The sequence below is a fragment of the Echinops telfairi genome, unplaced genomic scaffold (genome assembly GCF_000313985.2).
Source record: "Echinops telfairi isolate 266 unplaced genomic scaffold, ASM31398v2 ScPeMD7_7424;HRSCAF=8462, whole genome shotgun sequence".
NCBI lineage: Eukaryota > Metazoa > Chordata > Mammalia > Afrosoricida > Tenrecidae > Echinops > Echinops telfairi.
In genome coordinates this window covers 9653099-9673928 of record NW_022111324.1, presented here as the reverse complement: position 1 = coordinate 9673928, position 20830 = coordinate 9653099, and the positions used below count along the sequence as shown (strand labels likewise).

At 44.7% G+C, this 20830-nt stretch overlaps 1 protein-coding gene and 1 pseudogene across 1 annotated transcript in view; one reads left to right on the top strand and one right to left on the bottom strand.

The window, feature by feature from the left end:
* The window catches only part of LOC101648055, a 74778-nt pseudogene extending 61119 nt beyond the window's left edge, over positions 1-13659 (bottom strand).
* Positions 1273-20830, top strand: part of LOC101648367 (selectin P) — a 44970-nt gene continuing 25412 nt past the window's right edge. The window contains exons 1-7 of the mRNA XM_045297961.1: positions 1273-1357; positions 13802-13892; positions 15933-16319; positions 17109-17216; positions 17789-17974; positions 19045-19230; positions 19844-20029. Coding sequence (XP_045153896.1) covers positions 1355-1357; positions 13802-13892; positions 15933-16319; positions 17109-17216; positions 17789-17974; positions 19045-19230; positions 19844-20029 — 1147 coding nt within the window. The 5' untranslated portion in view covers positions 1273-1354. The remainder of the gene's footprint in view (positions 1358-13801; positions 13893-15932; positions 16320-17108; positions 17217-17788; positions 17975-19044; positions 19231-19843; positions 20030-20830) is intronic.

Here is a 20830-nt window from a genome sequence, read left to right as displayed (position 1 = left end):
TTCACTGTACTTGATACTTGGTTTGGTTGTGTGAAAACAAATCTAAAAAGCAGTGATAACAGCTAACCCCGCTGAGTGCCAGTCGTGTGTCTGATACCATTTCCAGCACTTTACACATATGAACTCAACCCTACAAGAGCCTCATAAGATTAAGTTCTGTCACTATCATGCTAGTTCACAGTTGACAGCACAGAGAAAACCAAAAACTCACTGCCATTGAGTTGACTGCGACTCAAAGCCCCCCTAAACAACCAAAAAACCAAACTCACTGCCATTGAACGGATGTCAGTTCCTAGTAACCCTTTGGGACAGAGTAAAACAGCTCTGTGGCTTACTGAGTCTGTGCCTTTCCACGGGCTTCAAAAGCCTCATCTTTCTCCTTCAGAGAGACTGGTGGCTTCGAACTGCTGATCTTGTAGTTAGCAGCCGTGCTTAAGGGGTTTGCCTAATGGCTAGCCTGAGGTGGCACCAGGATGGGTCTCATGCAGTATAACCGCAAGCCAAAGCCTTCATTTACCACAGCTAGCAGAACCTCTTCACCCCAGAAACTCCACAGGAAGAAAAATAGGACCCCTTCCAGTTCATGCATTTCTGTAACTTTTGATTGCAAATTGGGTGATGGTTCATCAGTTTTATATTCAATAATTCATGCATATTTTGTTCCATATCCTTCATTGTAATCCTCTCAATGTAACACCACGTATCCCCCTGCACCCTTCCATTTTTAAATCTTTTCTGATTGAAGAAGTGTAAATTCATTTCCAATGATTTGTGCCTGTTGTATTTTCCATACCCCAGCTCTTTCCATTCATCATCAGTGGGTGCCAGAAAATCCAAAGGGACTTTCCTTTCCTACCCAGTTATTTTGGGTTACTATTTTTGTTCCTTTCCCCTCTGAAGACAGTGGGAATCAGAAACATCCACTGAGATTTCCCAATAACTGGAAAATTTACACTAGGCCTTTATGATTAATGCAAGGTGTATTTTCCAAATGCATGCTCTTAAATCACGGTTCAGATCATAATAGAAGGAAACCTGACCTCTAAGGTGTAGGCACTGCTCTGATGTTGCTCATCCCGGGATGTCCAGGAGTGATTCACATTTGCCCCGTTGCCAAACCATCTCCTATTCAAGTAGTGGACCTCTGGCTCCTCAGTGACTGCGTTTTTTTGTCCTGCCAACATTGCTCCTGCTGTATCAGTGTTCTAACCTCATGGGAAGGGCTGTGGTGAATTTCTGGAAAGTGAATAGGAAGTTGCTTTTATAAAGAGCCTGACACTGAGGGCAGGCAGTGAGACTGTAAGAAGTCTGCACCAGGCAGAAGGCAGAAAGCCAGCTGAGTCCCCGAAAAGACATGGTAAGTCAATTTCTCTTTCATACGGGAAGTGGATGACTTGAAGTGGGTCTAAAGAGGCTATCAGCAGAAATAAGATGCTAGAGGTAAGAAAGCAAGGAATAGCAAGAGTGGTGGAGCTTTATGTTGAGTCGCCTTTTGGAGTTGGCAAGCACTTCAAAAGCTGCTGTCGCTTCTGACCTTCCTCTTAGCCTTGTAAGGCTAAGGCAGTCATTTTCATTTTATAAATGAAGATGTGCCTTACATAGACTAGGGGGTTTACCTAAGGCTGCACTGTTAGGCTTGGAGCTGTGGGATCTGGATTTCTGTCTTCCACTAAATCGACACCCTCCTTCTCTAGGACTGCTATGGTCCTGGTATGGATTAGATGCCGTACGACAAACCTGGGGTTGATGCTCAGCCCTCCTACTTCTTTCTTTGAGACACAGGGGAGGCTGCTGGGACTGATCTGGTGTATACAGGAGATTCCATTTCTGCGATAGGTCTCAATCCTGTTTGCGACTCAGTCGCCTCATCTTTAATGTGGCCACAATAACAGTCTTCTATTCCAGCGTGTCATTGTGAAGGTGAAATTAGATTGCACTGAAAAGATTTTAGATCTTGGCTGAGCCTGGCATGTAGTAAGTGATAAAAAATATTAGCTATTATTCTTATGAGAAAGAGAAAATGTTTATCTGTTGGGCATTCGAAAGTGAGCTGGAAGACCCAGGGAAAACCCATAAAAGACTTGACATTCTTGCCTATGGTAATCGTGATGCTCCAAATCAGACACACATAATTTTGTCACTCCTAGTTTTACTCCCAAGGAGTCCTGGTGGCACAGTGAGTTATGAATTGGGTTGCTAATCAACCCAAAGGTCAGCAGTGTGAAACCACCAGCTCTCTTTCTTTAGGCAAAAAGTGAGGCTTTCTACTCCTTTAATGATTGACAGCCTCAGAAACCAAAAGGACTGTTTGTTCTACATGTCCCATAAAGTCGAACTGACTTGATGGCAAAGAGTTAATTTTACTTCCCAACTTTCTGGGGGGTGGGGGGGGGATCTCACACTGTCACAGGGTCAAAAACCCTGCAGTGAGGGGCCTGGCTGTCCTCTGCTACCTTCTGTGAGATCCCAGCAGCAGAAAGCAGTACTCATGCCTGATTACCCCTCTTCCTTGCTTTACTCTTACATACTTTGCAAATGCTTGAAATGGGGTCTCTATGAATTGGAATTGACTGAATGGCAGTAAGGGGTTTTGGGGTGGTTTTTTTTTAAGTTTGGTGCTGGGGAGAAAAGGGATGAGGATGATGAAGAAAAGAGGAAACAGTCCAAACTTGTCCTAAATTTGAACCGCAATGACATAAGAATGTGGATTCATTTGGTCTTATCTTTTATATGCCATACTTTTCCTGAATTGCCCAACTTAAATGAACAAGCAATTATTACTCTCTTCCTTTGAGCCTGCCCTTGGGGTCCTCCTCTCAGAGATATGTAAACCTGTTGGATCATGGAGTCCTTGGAGAGTCTGATGAGAGTTACAATTCCATTTTCTATGATAAAAATGCCAGCGTCGGCAAGAGCCCCAGCCTTTCTACACAGCCACAGGGGCTTCTGTGTACATTCTGGATTAAGGTTCTACCACATAGCTCACTAGGCTTAATGTTTAGGTGCTCCTTGTTTGGCATCCTGAACGTGGGCTGGGACTGGATTAAGGCAGACTAAGGACTCTAGTCCTGGAATGTTTTTAATATTACAAAGATAAGAACTCTTCCTTTTCCCCAGAGCACATTTGGCTCTTGAGATTCAGGAACCTCAAACACTGTATGAATTCTGTTTCAAGTGCAGAGGGTGGCTTCAATTAACCCCAAGCATCTCAGGAAACAAGGTGAAGGGTTATCTGGGGAGGTGTTTTCAATCAAAAAGACTTGTGTGGGGGGGGGTGAGTTCTTGTTTGTAAGCCTCAATTATGCTGATGTTAATCAAGGTTTTAGGGGTTAAAGGGGCAGCCGTGGATTTTCTTCAACTTGTATAATAAATGTGACTCTCAGTTCTTACTTTTCTCACCATTACTTATTTTTCAAATCACAACTAAATGGTTCAGACTCTCTTGAGGCAGCCCCAAGTTCTTAAAATATTCAGCCTCAGACTTGTGTAGGTGGAAGATTATTAACAAAATCTCAAAACAACAAAAAAAATGGATCACAACAGAACAGGTAGCACTAACAAAGACTCCGGGCGTAAAGCTAGAGAGCAGGTACACAGTGGTTTCATAAATGGCAGTTATTATATTGTCTTCTGGGTCACTAGATCTTCTGTGTGAAAAGCAGAACAGACATTTTGTAAAGTCAGATAGGTAACCCTTTGTATTTCTAGGGAAATAGCTTGGCTAAATTCCAACAAAATATATTTTGAAAATTGGCATGCAACTTTATTTTTAATATTTAGATCTTGATGTAAGTAATGATGATCAGTGATCTTAGTTGAATATATGTATCCATAGTCTATGCTTTAATGTACTGGGATCATTCCTGACTTTGTCTCTCATTTGCTATTAAGCAATCTCTTTTCTCATTGGATTTCATTTCCCTAACTTTAAACCAAAGCTATAATGTCTGTGCCACACCACCATCCCTCTCCCCACAAAATTAAAAGAAATAATATTATACTGGTAGTCATACCTGGTAAAATATGGGTTTGGTCACCAAGTTGCACAGTTTTGCCCCCTTAATGCCTCTCATAGCCATCTCCCCACTTAGCATTTTCATTGACCACACCCAAGTCAAACTAAAAATAACCACTGCCATTGAGTCGATTCTAACTCCCAGTGATGCTTTAATCGGTATTCTTTCTTCAGTGGGACTTACTGTGGAGTTCCTGGGTGGCACAAATGGCTAAACATTTGACTACTCATCAAAAGCAGGAAAGAGTTCACATCCACGCAGGGGAACCTCAAAAGGAAAGCTTGGCTGTCTGCTTCCAGAAGGTCCAAGCTTTGAAAACACTGTGGAAGGAGGTTCTGCTCTGTCCACATGGAGTTACCATGAGCCAGAGTCAATGGCAGCTAGCTTGGGGTGATTTGGGGAGAACGGCAATAGCGTCTGTTCCTGTTACTTTTCTATTTAAAATCCCACCGTGAGTTTCTTCTAATGACCAGAATTTCCAAACCAAAGAAACTAGTTCCAACTTACATTTTCAATAATCATTTAACTCAGCTAAACTCTGTCACTGCCATCGAGTTGATTCCAACTCATAGCGGTCCTAGAGGACAGAGGCGAACTGCCTCTGGGGTTTCTGAGGCGTTTGATCTAATTTCTATCCAGCCTTGATGATCCAGGCTATGTTCTATAGACTACAGAGACTTTATCGAATCTGTTCTTGAGAGGCACAGGACACCCTTCATGGGCCATGCCAGAAGGATTAGATGTGAAAACCCCACTGAGTGAACAGGGATTTACCTCAAATTCACCTGGAGCAGATTTATGGACCTAGCATACTCCCTTGTGCTTAAGGCTGAGTTGCCCTACTGTGAGAAAAAGCAGGTGATTGCTTCTCAAGGCTATCAATTGGTTTGGACTTGCTTTGAGGATGCCCATGAATGATGTCTGGGACTACTGTATATCTGCTATTTTAATGCCCTTCTTGCTTTCTTGTGATATGCATTAGTCTGGTAGACATGATTTGCCCTTTGTTAATGAGTGTTATTGAAAGTTTTGTCCTATCACCACCCCTCATTATTTGTGTAACTGGTGTCTAGTCACTTAAAAGTTTAACTGAACAGGTCAACAATCCATGGATTGCTGTCTGAAGTTGGCCTCTATTATATAACTTACTCTTCTCAATAGTGTTTTAAATTCTGCATCATTGGTGAAATTAATGACACTTTCAATCATATTACCATAATCCCCAAGGGGTGATGTATAATGTTCTCGATCATAAAATAATGATGTCTCTAAAGTGAACCGGAGACACGCCTAAACCAAAGATATATAAGTGGGTTTGGGGCTTGCACTTAATTTTAGACCCAACCTAAGAACAAGCAGTTCTTACGACTTGATACTCACCTTTATGAAGAGATCATTGAAGATATGGGTGCTATAGCAAAGTGTGGAGAAGAAATGAGACAGTGCTCAGCTATCAGAAAAAAACAGCATTTCGAGCAGTCATCTAAGTGACACATCAACTAAGTCCACTGGGATAAAGTAGGCCAGCCTGTGTGATCCAAGGATTATAAATAATAAAATCCAAATCAGAAGGAGGGGGTGATATCAGATCTTGAATTGTTAATACTTGGTTTGCAGAAGGCTGTGGATGACAGCAGAAGCCCCAAATCCATTTGCAAGGTGCACACATAGGCTAAGCCTCCAAGGATGTGAATAGCCTTGCTATTGGACAGAGAATGCTGAACAATCGAGGAGGGCAGATGCAGTTAGGCTAAAATGTAATACCTTATCCTTTGATCTCCCTTTTGACTCATTTTAAAGTTGTTTCAGTTAATATTTTCTACTTTCTTTTCCATCGAGGCTTTCCTGTTTGCTTTGTTGTTGTTGTTGGTTTGCTCCCTGTTTGTGTCTTGTATGCTTCTCTGTGTATTAAATCGAGAACAGGTAAATCCATAGAGACAGTCACTGGAGTGCTGCTTGCCTAGGGGCCCGGCTGGGGAGCAGAGCAGGAATGAAGAGATAACAGTGAGCAGGAGAACAGCATGTTCTGAGATCAATCATGGTGATGATCTTCTCAACATCATCGAGCTGCTAAATGTAATGCCAATAAAACTAAACATTAAAAATAAATAAATAAGTAAAAGGGATGTGAGGAAGGAAAAAAATTCTTCAGGGTAGCAGAAAACCTCATCTTTCTTCCATGGGCCAACTGATGTGTTTGAACTGCCAACCTTGTGGTTAGCAGCACAATTGGTAACGCCACTAGGGCTCCTCAGTGAACGCTTATGATCTGCAACATCACTACCCCTCTTAAAATCCTTCCCTGATTTCTCATTACACTTAGAAAAAAGTTCTGGCTTTCAAAACTTGGAGCGCTCTGTCCCCTGCTTTACTCTCCAGTCCCATCTCATACCCTTCTTCCCATTGCTCATTCTCTTCTAGCCACACTGGTGACTTGTTATTTTTTGAGCACTGCACATCTTGCTTCTATGTAAAACCTTTGCATTAACTTTCTTTCTGTGTCCCAACTCTCATCGGTCTGGCTTCTAGTCATTTTTCTCAGTTTAAATATCACCCTGTCAAAGATATCCACCCTGACCTCGCACCTAACATAACCACCAAGGCATCCAAACCCAAATAAAATGGATTGAAGGGGATGGGCAGACTTGAGCCTAGATAAAAAGAAAGAGGCCCCGTCTTAAAGGGTTTGTATGTGTCATTCAAGAGGAGACACAGCTGAGGGATTTTAAGTGTTAGGGCAACCTGGCCATATTTTTATATTAGAAATAGCACACTGACTGCATTGTAAATATAGGGTTGGAAATTGAAGATTCTGGAGCAAAAGAGACCAAGTGAAGGATGATTGGCATGGTACCAGGAAGAACTTGTGCCGTGACACTGAAGTAGAAATTTGGAGAATGGCAAGATACTTTGTAAGAAAGAAAATTCAATAGGAATTGGTAGCAGATTGATGTGATGGGTTAGTGCAAGAGCTAGGTTCATGGTCTTCCTTCCCTAGTTGCTCTTCGTGCAAGATGTCTGGGTCTGTGGAGGTAGAAAGGTGAGGGGCTTGGGCCAGTGCTCTTGTCTACTCAGAGGGACATGTTGTTGTTGGCTGCTCTCGAGTTGGCGCTAACTCCTGGCAACCCTCCATACACTAGAACAAAACATTGCCCGGTCCTGTGCCATCGTCACCATTGCTGGTGTGCTCAAGTGCCTTGTTGGGGCCACTGTCTATTTTGAGTGCCTTCCAACCCAGGGGCATCATTGTCTAGCTGGATGGCGGACAACCTTTTGTTGTGATCCAGAGGGTTTTCATTAGAAGAAGATCAGCAAACCCTTCTTCTTGGCTTATTTTCGTCTGGAAGCTCTGCTGAAGTCTGTCCACCTGGGGTGATCCTACTGGGATTCTAAATATCGGTGGAGTAGCTTCCAGCATCGTAGCAATGTATAACGCACCAGAATAAGGTACACTGATGAACAGGTCCTGGTCTGGGACCATATATCCTTCACAAAGGCTCCCTTTGGTGCTAGAACCTTTCAGAGAGTCACACCGAGTCCAGAGGGTTTGATTGACATACTCTCACCATCTAAGAGCGACGACTGTTGGATGCCCCTTGAGGATTTTCTGAAATGCACCACCTATGGTAATACTCCTTCATTTCCCTACTTCCCCTAACACCCTACCACTTGGAGTTAAGGGAGTCCTGTGACCCCGGCAAATTTAGTTTCTCATGTGCACCAAATGATCTACTATGCCTCTGATTGATCTCCCTCAAATAGAGTGAGACAAAACACTAAAAATGTATTTTTGCATACCTGTTTTATACTTGTTACTCAATTATGATGTTTATTTTTACATCAATATAATCACTACTGTAGCCATAACATGCTCAATTATAATTATCACATATTTTCCTGTTCAGTACAATTCTATTTTACTTAGATACCCTTGCTTTCATTTATCCATTCCATAATTTATGAATGCTTATTAAGTATTTGGTTTACTGGCTTTGGGAACTCAGACTTGAATGAGTTATAGTCCTTGCCTTTGAGAAAGTTCTGACAGCAGCTTCCTCCAATTGTGTGTTCTTATGATCACCATGCATTTGGATTGTGGTGTTCGTGTCCCGAAGGAAAGTCAAGTACAGAGATTCTGGTTGAAGACCATTGGGAAACAAATGACAAGGCCAAGGTTGAGGAAGAGCAGAAGGAGATTCAGAAAAATTACTTGAAATGTCAAAGTAGGATCCAGAGAAGAGCTCAAGAAAATATTTTAAGTTGAAGGAAACTGTCAGCAGTATTTGTTGCTGCAGAAAGGCCTAGAAAGAGTGGGAAGTCATCACGGGTTTTGGTAACAAAGACGTCAGTGGAGAATCTAGTAAGAGCAGTCTGTTAGGACAGACGGGCAGTGGGCTTGAGACGAAAGAGGACAAGTGAAGACAGCTTTGTTATAGAGCTCAGCAGAAGGCCAAGGGTCAAAGGAAGGGCATTATTTGATTGTGCCTCTCTAAATGTGCAAAGCCCTAGTCCAGAATGTGGACAGGGATCAGGATCTCCTTTTCCATGGCATCATTCTCACCAATGTTGTAAGCTGCCTGGAACGCTCGCAGCCATGAAACTCCTACTAAAGCACCCGATACATCCTCCTATAAAATATAAGTTTGAGGGAAAAGAATGTACTCCATCCATTTTCTACACAGACCTCTCTTCACCCACAATCATTTTTACATTTTTGGAAAATTTCACAGGAACCAGGGCACTAAACAGACGCAATGAAGGTTGACAGAGGCACAGGATGTTATTCTAATGATCCAGTCTCGGGCTCCTTCCCAGTCACTTCCAGTTAGGAATGGGCTGCCAGAGAACATTAGTGATTAGGGGAGCACGTGGTCACCTCTTCTAGAAAGGCATTTCCTCTTGTTTCAAACTCTAACTTGCTTAGTAACCCAAGGACAGAAACCCAACACCCTGGAGTCAACACCACCCAATAACAGAAGCAGAGCTCAGATGGTTTGCCCACCTCAAAGACGTTCCAGGGGAAATTATTACGGAAGAGAAACACATAAAGCCCCATACCCACACACAACATCCTTGTTCACTGCCAATGCGTCAACGTTACCTCAATGCTGACAAAGAGACTTGAACTTGGGAGTTTATTTCACATGGACAGACTTGGTTCCTACGTGAGATTTCTGAAAATCTGTTTTAAAAATTGTCATCGTGCATGTTTTTTAAAGAATCCTGTTCTTGGCTTTTATCAGACTTTCAAAAGAAGTCATGAGTCCCAAGAACATAGAATCCCTGTTTTACTCTATATTCATCCAAGTGAGTACGCCTGGGGGAATCATTCATGGAGTCTCAGGGGCAGGGAGGGCCAAATGACCCCATCTGAAGTGCTCATGACTAAAGCCATGCTGCAAAAAGCCTGAGCATGCTCAGTGGTCTGTCAGTGATCGCCAAGATCTCTGAAAACCGACCGCCAGCAAGCTGACTCCGACTCCTACCACTTGATGAGTATATTCTTCCGCAGGGGTTGACCCAGCAGAGTTTGAAGGCGTACATCACCAGACCCTGCTAATGTGCCTCTGGGTCGACTCCAATCACCAATCTTTCCTGTCAAGTGTGTTGAGTGTATTTTTCACCACTCAAGGAATTGTTAGGGTTTCTGACAGATCAAAATAATGTGTGAAAAGCCATTCCTGGTATTTGGTCATGAGAAAAAAACTGGAAAACAATGGTCAGATTCAAGCAGGAGATCGATACACCCTGATTTTCATTTTCCCGCCTTCGCCATTGTGCCTTAAGCGGAAGCACCAAGCAGGCCTCCAAAAATCTTACACCACCCCCAAAAAAACAAACGAAAAAACCCAAAAACCTTACACCACCCTTCCTTGTGCGCGCGCTCTCTCTCTCTCTGTTTAGTGGCGCCTGGTAGAGGATTTGCTGCAGACATTTTTCAAAAGTCCAAGCTTACTGAAAAGTTTAGACAAATAAATTAAAATATGAAATTGCTCCAGTTGGAGAGAGTGGGTGGTAGGACCAGAAGCCTCCCCCTCTCCCTCCCCCCACACTCCCCTGAGCAGGCCCCAAAGGTCTGAGAGAAACCCTAGAAATACTCCGTGCAGGGAGAAAACCACTTCCTAAGGGTGCAGGAAGCCTACCACCAGATTAAACGCCCCTGTGCTGCTCCTCCTGCAATCCCTCTGGGTGGGAACCCAGCAGCGCTGCAGAAGCAAACGTCGAGGCCCCTCTGGGAAGGGTGCTTCACTGAGCTCTTTAAGCAAGTGTTTTTATACCCTTACTTAAGAAAAAAAAATTATGGGAAACTATATAAGCTCTCATATAGTGATAGGCCAACATTTTTTATCATAAACTTTAAGAATATTAAAGATGAAACTTTCAGCATATTGTAAATATTGTATTTAGAAATAGAAGGGCAAGTCAAAAAGTATTGCCACCAGGGTTCCAGTTCACACATGAGCTTATTCCAAACAAAACATGTTTAAACATGTCTCTGTGATACGTGCGTGGCTTCTCAATAATAGTTCCCTTAAAAAAAAATACCAACACATTGTCATTGCGTCACTTCCTACTCACAGTGACCCTGTGGGAGAGAGCTGAGCTGCCTTTGGGTTTCAGAGACTTGGAGAAAGCTTCATCTTTCTCCTGCGGAGCAGCTGGTGGTTTCAAACTGCTGACCTTGTGGTTAGCAGCCTAATGTGTAACCCCCTATACTACTCACTGCCTTTGAGTCAATGCTGCCTCATGTGGGTTTCTGAGATGGTAACTCTTTATGGGAGTAGAAAGCCCAGTCTGTTGCCCGCTGAACTGCTGGTGGTTTCGAACTGCTGACCATGCGGATGGCAGCCCAATCCCTAACCACTCCATCACCAGGGCTCCTTTTATTACCTATTAGATAGAGTGTGTTGTTTTGTTTTTTGAAAGGGGGGGAGGGTGTCAAATTGAGTCGCTTCAGAGGGTATCTGCTGGGCAATTTAAGGCAGAGAGGCCAGCTCAAAAGGTTAAGGTGATTGTATCTTGGGATCACAAAGGGTCGTATTGAGAAATTTTCTTAAAGAATAATCGCAGGAGCTTATTTATAAAGAAGATTTAAGAAAAATGAAAACTTCACTGGTGAGGAAAAGGCCAGGAAGCTTCTGGGGGGGCTTTATTCTGTCGTGACGTGATACTTGCTCATTCTTTGGGGGTAGCAAGGCCTATCGTACAAGAACCTCATTGGGAAATCTTACCCCATCAAACCAACACCCCTGATCATAACTTGTACCCCATTATGCCATCAGGACTCCTTTTTTATTGAGAAGACTGTTAGAGAGATGAAAATGCTGCCCTCAGATGGGTATAGACATAGTTGGGGATATGTTAAGAAACAATAGCTTCACATCCTTATATTTTTTGTTTGCTAAAGGCTTCTATGAGCCTGTACCAATATTTTATGACTCATCATCATAAAACGGTTACATCACTTCAAAGAGATCCAATGGAACTAAATACCATAGTGATCTGATAAGCTTCATCAGGTTAAAAATATATAAACAAACACTTTAATAGCAGGAAATTTCAGATTATTTATATTCTTTCCTTTAAGATGTTTATTCCTATTCTAATTCTCCTGCAAAATTTTAGCATAATGTTTTCAAACTAGAAGACTTATCTTTGTTCTTTGAGAAACCTGAACAAAGGAAAACAAAAAACAAACAATAAATAGAAGTGGAAAGGATTTTAATTTTTTGTAGCTATGTCTCTACATGTTAAAAACTTGTTCTTCACTGAATTATTATTAAAATGCCTCTTAGAACACCAGTAAATACAATTGTTTTTAGTCATAATGCAATTTTTAATAAGTAATTTACACTTTTACATTCATAACTCTCTTGAAGATGCATCTCTAATTGAGAAGAGGGGCTTTTCTTCCATTTGCTCATCTATCTGTGGCTAAATATTAATTACTGATAAAATTAGGCAGATTCAGAATTGACCCTATTTCTATAGTTCACTTTCAAGGCTTTAACTGCTGGAAACTTTGGCACACATGAATACATAAATAGGAATGGAAATTTTATTATAGCAATGTGTCTCAATGATTTAAACTCCTTCCAAGGTATATGCTCCAAAATGACATAGGGATTATCACCAAACATTTAGCCAGTGGTTGAAAAGCTGACAATTTAATTGGTCCTCCCTCGTTTTTAATGAAAGGAGAGAAAGGGGGAACCAGCAGGCTGGGAAAAGGGCTTGTCATACTATTATTTCAGTTTCTAAATGCACAGACCAGTCTTGTGCATGGTCTCTATTTGGCACACAGACTTTTCTTTGACCTTGAGGGGCAGGGCCCCATGATACACAGGAGCAGATTAGTGAAAGGCAGGTGTAGTTTCTTTTGTAAAGTGGCACAAAGATGTGCTTGAGGCAGCCTGACTTCAGAAAAAAACACACAATCTCAAAATAGACTTACTTAAAGCTCTGCTGCCTTGTGTGTACATTAGGAAGCAGGGCACATCCTGCTTTGAAGGTTTCTGCTGTGGTACCTGGCATGACGCTTTGTGGGCAGTGAAATGCAGTCTTGAAAACAGCTGGGGATGCACAACACAATCTGGGAGAACTCAGTGGGGTGAAGTCCTCATGAAGGGGCCGACCTCAGGCTCACCTCGTCAATCTCCAGACCCATAAATCATCACATTATGGTGTCTCGGTTTCTGCCAACAGGCCCTGCAGAGAACTGCGCACTAACGCCCCAGCTTAGCAGAACACAGCACCTGCCTCTTTAGCAAAGTTGGTATTCATATGCCTACTTACAAAACTCACGATTCAGATGCCTACTTAGCAAAGCCAATATTCACAAACTCCTCAATAGAAATGTTAGGCTTCTTACGCAAAGATAAGTTCACTATCGTGAGACTTGCGTTGATTCGAACTGTGGGCCTCTGTGGCTCTGGACTTCTTAAACTTCGTCCCCTTGTGACCCCCCTCTCTTATTCAGGACATTTGCAACACAGGCAAGAGATGCCAGAAACATCTCAGGTCCATTATGTGCTTGAAGATGAATTAATGTTGGATTGTAAGGTGTTCAGAGACCATTGGCCATTGCCAAATTTTTCATGACTCCCATACTTAGTTACACACCCCTATATGGGTCAACCACCAATAGTTGAAGAAACTTTGTTCTATACTACTTGGTTAGGAAACAGTCAGTGGTGCATGAGTAAACATACACACACACCAGTCCATTCTACCCCATACACCCACCATCATGTGTCTATATCATTGCAGCATGGCCGATGGCTATTGAGAATTTCTGTATAGAATTTCTATATAGGGGTTCCACTACTCATTTGTCACACTGCCATATGATGGTGGCTTGTGTGCTGCTGTAATGCTGGGAGGGATGCCATTGGTACTTCAAATACCAAGAGGGTCACTCATGGTTTCAGTGGGGCCTCAATACCGACTAGGAAAAAGGCCTGGTGATTTATATCCAAAAATTAGCCAGTGAAAACTCTCTGGGTCACAACAACAGACTGCCTGATACAGCACTAGGGATGAGCTTGTGGAGAGGCCACAGTACCCAACGTGGGCTGGAGCATGAGCTTACCAGTGACTGGGAAGGTGGCACAGACCGGGCATTGTTTTGATCTGCTGCCATGGGGTTTCCAGGAGTCAGAATTTGCCGGCCGCCACTAATGATTAGTAACATTAGTAACATAACAGAATGATTAGTAACCAGGATTTTTGGACTGTGTTGATTGTACATAGATACTAAAAATAAGTTTCTTTTCTTGTTTCAGGCCCGCAGCACAAAAGCCAACTGGAACCGGAGACTTGAGAGTGTGATCTTCCGAGCTGTTCCACTCCTTTGCTTCAGTGCCCTGATCGCTGGTAAACGTTAGGTTCCCCTTCCCCTAACCCCCGTGACTAGTGAGGAGTCCTCAGACCATTTTAATTTCTTTAAACAGACTTTTCTTTGAGAGCAGAGAAAATGTCTTCGCAGGTAAGTCACATCAGTAAGCTGCTAGTGTTGCCAGGAGCTGCTGAGTGGACTTTGACTCCCGGTGCCCTCAGGTGACAGAGTGGAATACCCACTAGGGTTTTGTACGCTGTCATCTTAGGGGAGTGGCTCAGCAGGTCTTTCTCCCACAGAGCTACTGTGTGGGTTCGAACCACTGACCTTTCTGTGAGCAGCCAAGGGCTCAACCACTGAGCCACTAGGCCCCCTTATAATATTAATATCCTCATCTTTATCCCAAGGCAGCTATAAAACATAACTTGAAATGTTTTTTGTTTTATTTTGTTTTACGGAGGAAGGAGCCCACAAAGGCAAAAATGCCTAGTGCCCATCAAAGTCATGCTGTATCCTCGGACACAGCAGAATGTGTGGCACAAACTTTCAAGGCAAACCCCACATTACAGAGGTGTCAGTGAGGAGGTTCAAAGGTAACTGAAAGCCGAGAAGCAGCTTGAATAAGGACCAGGCTTTATAAACAGGAAGAGGGGCCATTTCCAGGCCTGATTGCTTGCATTGTACACCTCGTCACAGAGGAACTGGCCTCGTTGGCCCCACTGCGGGCCCGCAGACTGCAATAACAACCCTTTGTCCCTAGTGTGCTTCATACATTGGAAAAGCACATGATTTTTGTGATAGCTCAGACAGATGGGAAGGAGAATTGCTTTGAGCTTACAAACAAGTAAGCAAGCATACATAGAGGAAGCAAGTGACCAAAGAGAAGCAGCCAGGAGGAGAGTAGCGAGTGGAAGTGTGGGGATCTGCTCTCTAGTCCTGGTTTTACCATGATGAGCTGCATTTCACGTGTTCAATAAGTATGTCTTGAACTCCGACTGAACATAACGACAAGCTCTATGCTGGGTGCTAAGCATGGCGAGCCTGCCTTCCGGGCTGCATGTCTAGCAGACGTGGAGAGTGCTGTATAAACGGACATTACAGGCCATGGCCAGAATGGGCCTGGGGGCAGGGACGGCATGCAGTCGGGACCTGGTGCGTCCAACCCAGGGATTCCGACTCCTAGCCACCCTGTCAGGCAGAGTAGAACTGCTCCCTAGGGCTTCGGAGACTATAAATCTGCACAGGAGCAGACAGCCTCGTCTTTCTCAGGCATGAAGTGGACAGGGCAGCGGAGAGGGCAGCCAAGAGAGCAGACACATTTGGGTTTGCCAAGACCTGGAAGTGGGAGCTGTTTTGTTAAGAAACTCAATGTGGCAGACCATGGGACTGGCCCAGGAGGTGGGTTGTGGATCACAAATCATCTGATTTTCCCTGTTAAAGATTTAACCGGTAGATAGAGGACAGTTTATGTGCCATTTAACTTGGGCTCGGGCAAATTACTCAATAGGCGTCCTTCTTTGAGTGAGGGGTCCCTGAGTGGTGCAAACGGTGATGCCCTTGGTTACGAACGGACAGGACAGCGATTCACACCCACCAGCGATGCCGTGATCTACTTCCACAGATGAGAGTCATTAAAAGCCCTCAGGAGCCTGGTTCTGCTCTCAACCACACAGGGCTGCCATTAGTTGGGGTCAACTCAGCACCAATTGGTTGGCTTTGGTTTCATTGAGTTAGCCACGACGGACGACCAGTCTGGTTTGCTTTGAATCCCTTAGAAGAGGCGGCGTTCCATTCGATGATCTCTGAGTTCTTTCCAACTCTGGTAATTTGTGGTGCCAAATCTTCAGTGCCCAAACATCTCTCTCATGACTCCAGGTACCCCGACATGAACTATGAAAACAAAAAACGTACACCTATGTGCAAAATGAAAACCTGATCTTTTCCTTTAAACTAGATTAGACATAAAATGGCCATGTGTTGAGAATTTGTCATCTGACCAGAAACCCATCTGAGGAGGCAGAAATGTGCTCACAGGCACAGGCAACCTCTAACCTGGTACTCACTCTCCATTCTTCTAGAATTAATGATCCAGAGTGAAGTGGCGGCGTGGACGTATCATTACAGCACAAAAGCATACTCCTGGAATGTGTCTCGGGCCTTCTGCCGGAAGTACTACACAGATTTAGTGGCCATCCAGAATAAAAATGAAATCGCCCACCTCAATGAGGTCATACCCTACTACAGCTCTTACTACTGGATTGGCATCCGAAAGATCAATAACGTGTGGACGTGGGTGGGAACGAAAAAGAGCCTCACGAAGGAGGCGGAGAACTGGGCGGACAATGAGCCCAACAACAAGCGCAACAACCAGGACTGCGTGGAAATCTACATCAAGAGCCAGTCGGCCCCGGGCAAGTGGAATGACGAGCCGTGCTGGAAGAAGAAGCTGGCGCTCTGTTATACCGGTAAGGGCTTCTCCTAGGAACCAGCGTCTGTGTTGTCCACTCCGATTGACCGGCACCCCCTGCGTGTCTTGGCAGAATTGGGTTTTCAGTGGCTGGCTTTTTTCATTTTCCATGTAGCTCACCCCCAGACCTTTCTTCTGAGCACCCCTGGGTGGACTCAAACCTCTGCCGGACAGGTATTCATCTGAACTACCTGGGGCCTCCAAAGCCTTCTCCGTTCCTCTGACATTTGTCTTTGCTGCAATGGCTTCATTGGTTGGTTAAACTAACCACAGGGTCCATTCATGGGAGCTACAACGTCAGGGAGGTTTTTAAAAAGCAGGGAACGGTGGCTGGTGGCTGTCCGGTCAATTCCAGCTCACAGTGACCCTGTAGGATCCCCCGTAGGATTTTCCAGGCTGTCACCTTTACTCGACTGCCATGTCTTTCTCCCCGGAGCAGTTGGTGGCTTCTGTCACCCTCCAGCTCTCTGAAAGCGCTTGTAAAAGTCAGAGGCTAGCTTGTCCCACACGGAAGATTTCCTCTGTCCACATACCCCTGGACATCTCCCTCTGTGTCCACACAGAACAGCCTCCTCCTGGGGGAACAGTAGCCGCAGCCCACACGAGGAGCCTTTTAACGCCCGCAGGGTCTCTCATGATGGCTTTCACGGCACAGCCTGAGTTTTCGGAGGCTGTTGTGGTTCTCTGTTGTCTGGCTCACTCTGTTCGACCCGGGCAGTCTGAGTCTGTGGCCTGGGACAACATCTCCTACAAATGCCCATGATTCTGACTTTGCACATCCATCCAGCGTCCTGCCAAGACATGTCCTGCAGCAAGCAAGGGGAGTGCATGGAGACCATCGGGAACTACACCTGCTCCTGCTACCCTGGATTCTATGGGCCAGAATGTGAACACGGTGAGGGCGCGGCTTGGTTGGTATTATTCTGGTATTTGCTCTTGTGCTAAAGGTGATGCCGGGATAGAAATGATGCGCTGGATGAGAGCTAGTCCCAGGTGCCCTCAATTATCTACCTGCTCCCCCCTCCCACCCCCAGATTCCTCTTAGATACACACTCCGGGTAGGCATTTTATATTTGGAAAAAACATTTGCTCATAAAAATCTCATCAGAGGAAAGGGAAACATAAAGGAAGCAAATCAGAGAACCCCTTGGGACTAATTTTCCTCACTTAACCGAAGGGCCAGGGAAAAAAGAATCATTTTCCCCAAGGTCGCCAGTGCAAACCCAGTGCTGTCCAGTCAACTCGGACTCAGCGAGCCCGTAGGACAGAGTGAATTGCTCCGTAGGGTTTCTGCGCTGCAAGCCTTTATGGAAGCAGATAACACAAAGGTACCAAGTAGCCATGACTAAATTGGGGTAGAGCCTGAGAAAGATGGAGCCAAGAGGGTGACATAGATGAGTTCAGCAAATATGACCTTTCTTTAAGTCGGTAATTGGGGAAAAAAATCAATGTTTTTCTCTCCTGCAGTGAGAGAGTGTGGAGAGTTGGACTTACCTCAAAATGTGCTCATGAACTGCAGCCACCCTCTGGGAAACTTCTCTTTCAACTCACAGTGTCACTTCCACTGTCCAGAAGGGTTCACCTTGAAGGGACCTGGCACCTTGGAATGTTCTGCTTCTGGAAACTGGACAGATATCCCCCCGCAGTGTGTAGGTGTGTGGTCTCTGTTCTTTACATTCTGTTTGACATACCGCGTCAAACACAAACCAGGCAAATTGAGCTTGCTCCATGAAACATGTAAGAAACGACAAGGATGCACATTAGATAAACGTTCTCCTCGTCTCTTACCCAATCACCAGAGTCGCGTCAGTTTGTCCTTTGACTCTTGTACGTGTTTTTGATCATTGGCGATCCTTGCCGATTTAGCACTTACCACTTGTAACAATTCTGCAAAAATCAATGACCATCATCGATATCCACTGCCACATTTCCCATGCCCATGAACGGAAACCCAATGCCAGCTAGAAAAATATTTCCCTCTGTCCCCTTCCCCCCTGCCCTTGGCAGCCACTGTTACACTGTGGCATCTCCACACTTGCCTATTTTAAGTATTTCATGTTAATGAAATCATACTATCTTTGCTTTTGGGGATTGGATTATTTCAGTAGCATAATGCTTTCAAGGATCATCACAAGTAACTCTAATATTTATTTCCATGGTAGTCTGAATTGGTAATGTGAGGAAATCAGTCTAATCCTTGCTTCTCAAGCAAAACCATTAAAGAGGTATTCTTTTTGCCTTGCAAATGAAACACTAAAACATGAGGATTGGGAATTGAGTATTTGTAATTGGATATGTTTACTTGCATTAGAAACACAACACTAAGCCATGAAAACGCATTGCCATCTAGTTGATAGCTACCCATAGTGCCATAGTGACCCTATAGGACAGAGTAGAACTGCGCCTGTGGGTTTCTGAAACTGTAAATCTTTATGGGAGTAGAAAGCTTCTTCTTTCTCCCAAGGAGTGACTGGTGGCTTCAAACTGTTTCCCTTGTGTTAAGCAGCCTAAATCATAATCCATTATGCCACCAATCAAAAAAGCAAGTGAAAAATAATCATGCTTGGATCTTTCCACCCAGCTATTGAAAGTGCCATTTACCCAACCAAATCCATCACCTTACCTGTCACTTGGGAAAAGGTAGTTGCTGCAGAATTCCAGGGCCTTCATGATGCTGGACATAAACCCAAGGACTCACAGCATTGCTCTTTGGTCGTTTCCAGCCACCCTGTGCCCACCCCTGGAGACTCCTGCCCAAGGAAGCATGGCATGTCGTCATTCTGCAAAAGACTTCCAGCACCAGTCCAGCTGCAGCTTCCGCTGTGATGAGGGATTCACACTTGTTGGGCCAGAGGAAGTTCGGTGCACTGCCTCTGGGGTGTGGACCTCCCCAGCCCCAGTGTGCAGAGGTGAGTTCTGGGCATTTGGAAAGTATAATGTCCACAACACCGAACCCATTCTGGGTGTAAGGATAAAACTGCTCAGCCTAGAGAGAATCTGGGTTGAACTGCCAAAATTTGACTCTCCTTGCCACATGCCACTCAGCTATATTCGGTAAATCCAATAGAGCACAGGAGTGCCAGGTTCCAGAAAAACAAGAACCTACCCTTATTGCACCAACATTTAAAAATCCTCCTTGGCCCCAAAACTGAGCCCACAAGCAGTTCAGAATGACGTAATTCATAATGAGCTTACAGGACCTATATCATGTAAGGGGTGTGTGTGTGTGTGTGTGTGTGTGTCACATCTAGAGACACTAGTAGAACAATGGCAACAGGTTTAGGGAATGTCGGAAATAGAGGATATTATGATTAAAACTTGGAAGAGTCTAGGCATTTCAGAAGCATGGGCCACTTTAAGACAGAGTGCTGCGCCATGTCCTAGACAAATGTCCCTAGGGTCTTAGAGCTTCCTAGCTCCCCATCAATTTCCACAAGTGGTCCTACCCTTGTTTCCCAGCAGTGGGCATGGCTTTCCTCCCAGCTCAGAACTCATTCTCTTTGTCCATGGTTGTTTCCCCAGCTGCTCAGTGTCGGCACCTGGAAGTGCCCAGCAAAGGAACCATGGACTGCACTCATCCACTTGCTGCCTTTGCTTTTGGCTCCAGCTGTAAATTCAAGTGCCAACCTGGCTATCGAATGAGGGGCTTGGGCACCCTCCGATGCATTGGCTCTGGCCAGTGGACTGCACCCCTGCCAACCTGTGAAGGTAGGGTTTCCCCTAAGTAGCCTCCAGCCCACCTAGGAGGAAGCCAGGGGGCAGTGGGAAGACCAGGGCTCTTAAAGACAGGGTGGCATGCTCCTGGCCCTGGCCCTGGAGCAAGAGGTTCCACCCCAGGAAGCCATGTTTTCTTTATCTCTGAAATGGAGCCAAGTCGTGCAAGGTTCTTATCTGAGGACTAAGGAGCATAGAGGATTAAGCATTAGAGGGCTAACTACAAGCTCAGTGGTTCAAGCCTCCCTCCCCACCCCGACCCCCACCCCCTGACCTTCGAGGCCATCTGCTCCCATAAAGATGTAGTTTCAGAAGCCCTAAGGGGCAGCTCTAATCTGTCTCATAAGGTCTCTATGAGCCAGAACGAACTTGACAGCAATGAGTTTGGGGTTTGTAAGGATCGCGTATATAAAATTCATACAACTGAAGAGCTGGTATGAAAGTACCTAGCATGAAACTGGCATCTAACAAGCTGAATTTTACACCTCTTCCCTCACCCACTCTCTCCCCTTCTGGCATGTGAAAGCTATGGGACGATGAACTAAACCTGAGAGAGAGTCAAAGCAGTGCTCTCAGGGCAGTGAGGGTCCCCCTCTGGGGTAGGTCATCAGTGTATTCCAGAGCCTATAGCAAAGTGGGTGTTGGCCAAGGAGCAAGGACCGCTGCATTGGAAAAGACCCTGCGCTGCACTCCTAGATCATTGGGTGACGTCATGAATCCAACGTCTCTGCAATTGTCTCAGACCTCAGTCTGGAGAGGACAGAGAGGGGTGGGGAAGTAAGACATTAAAGGTGG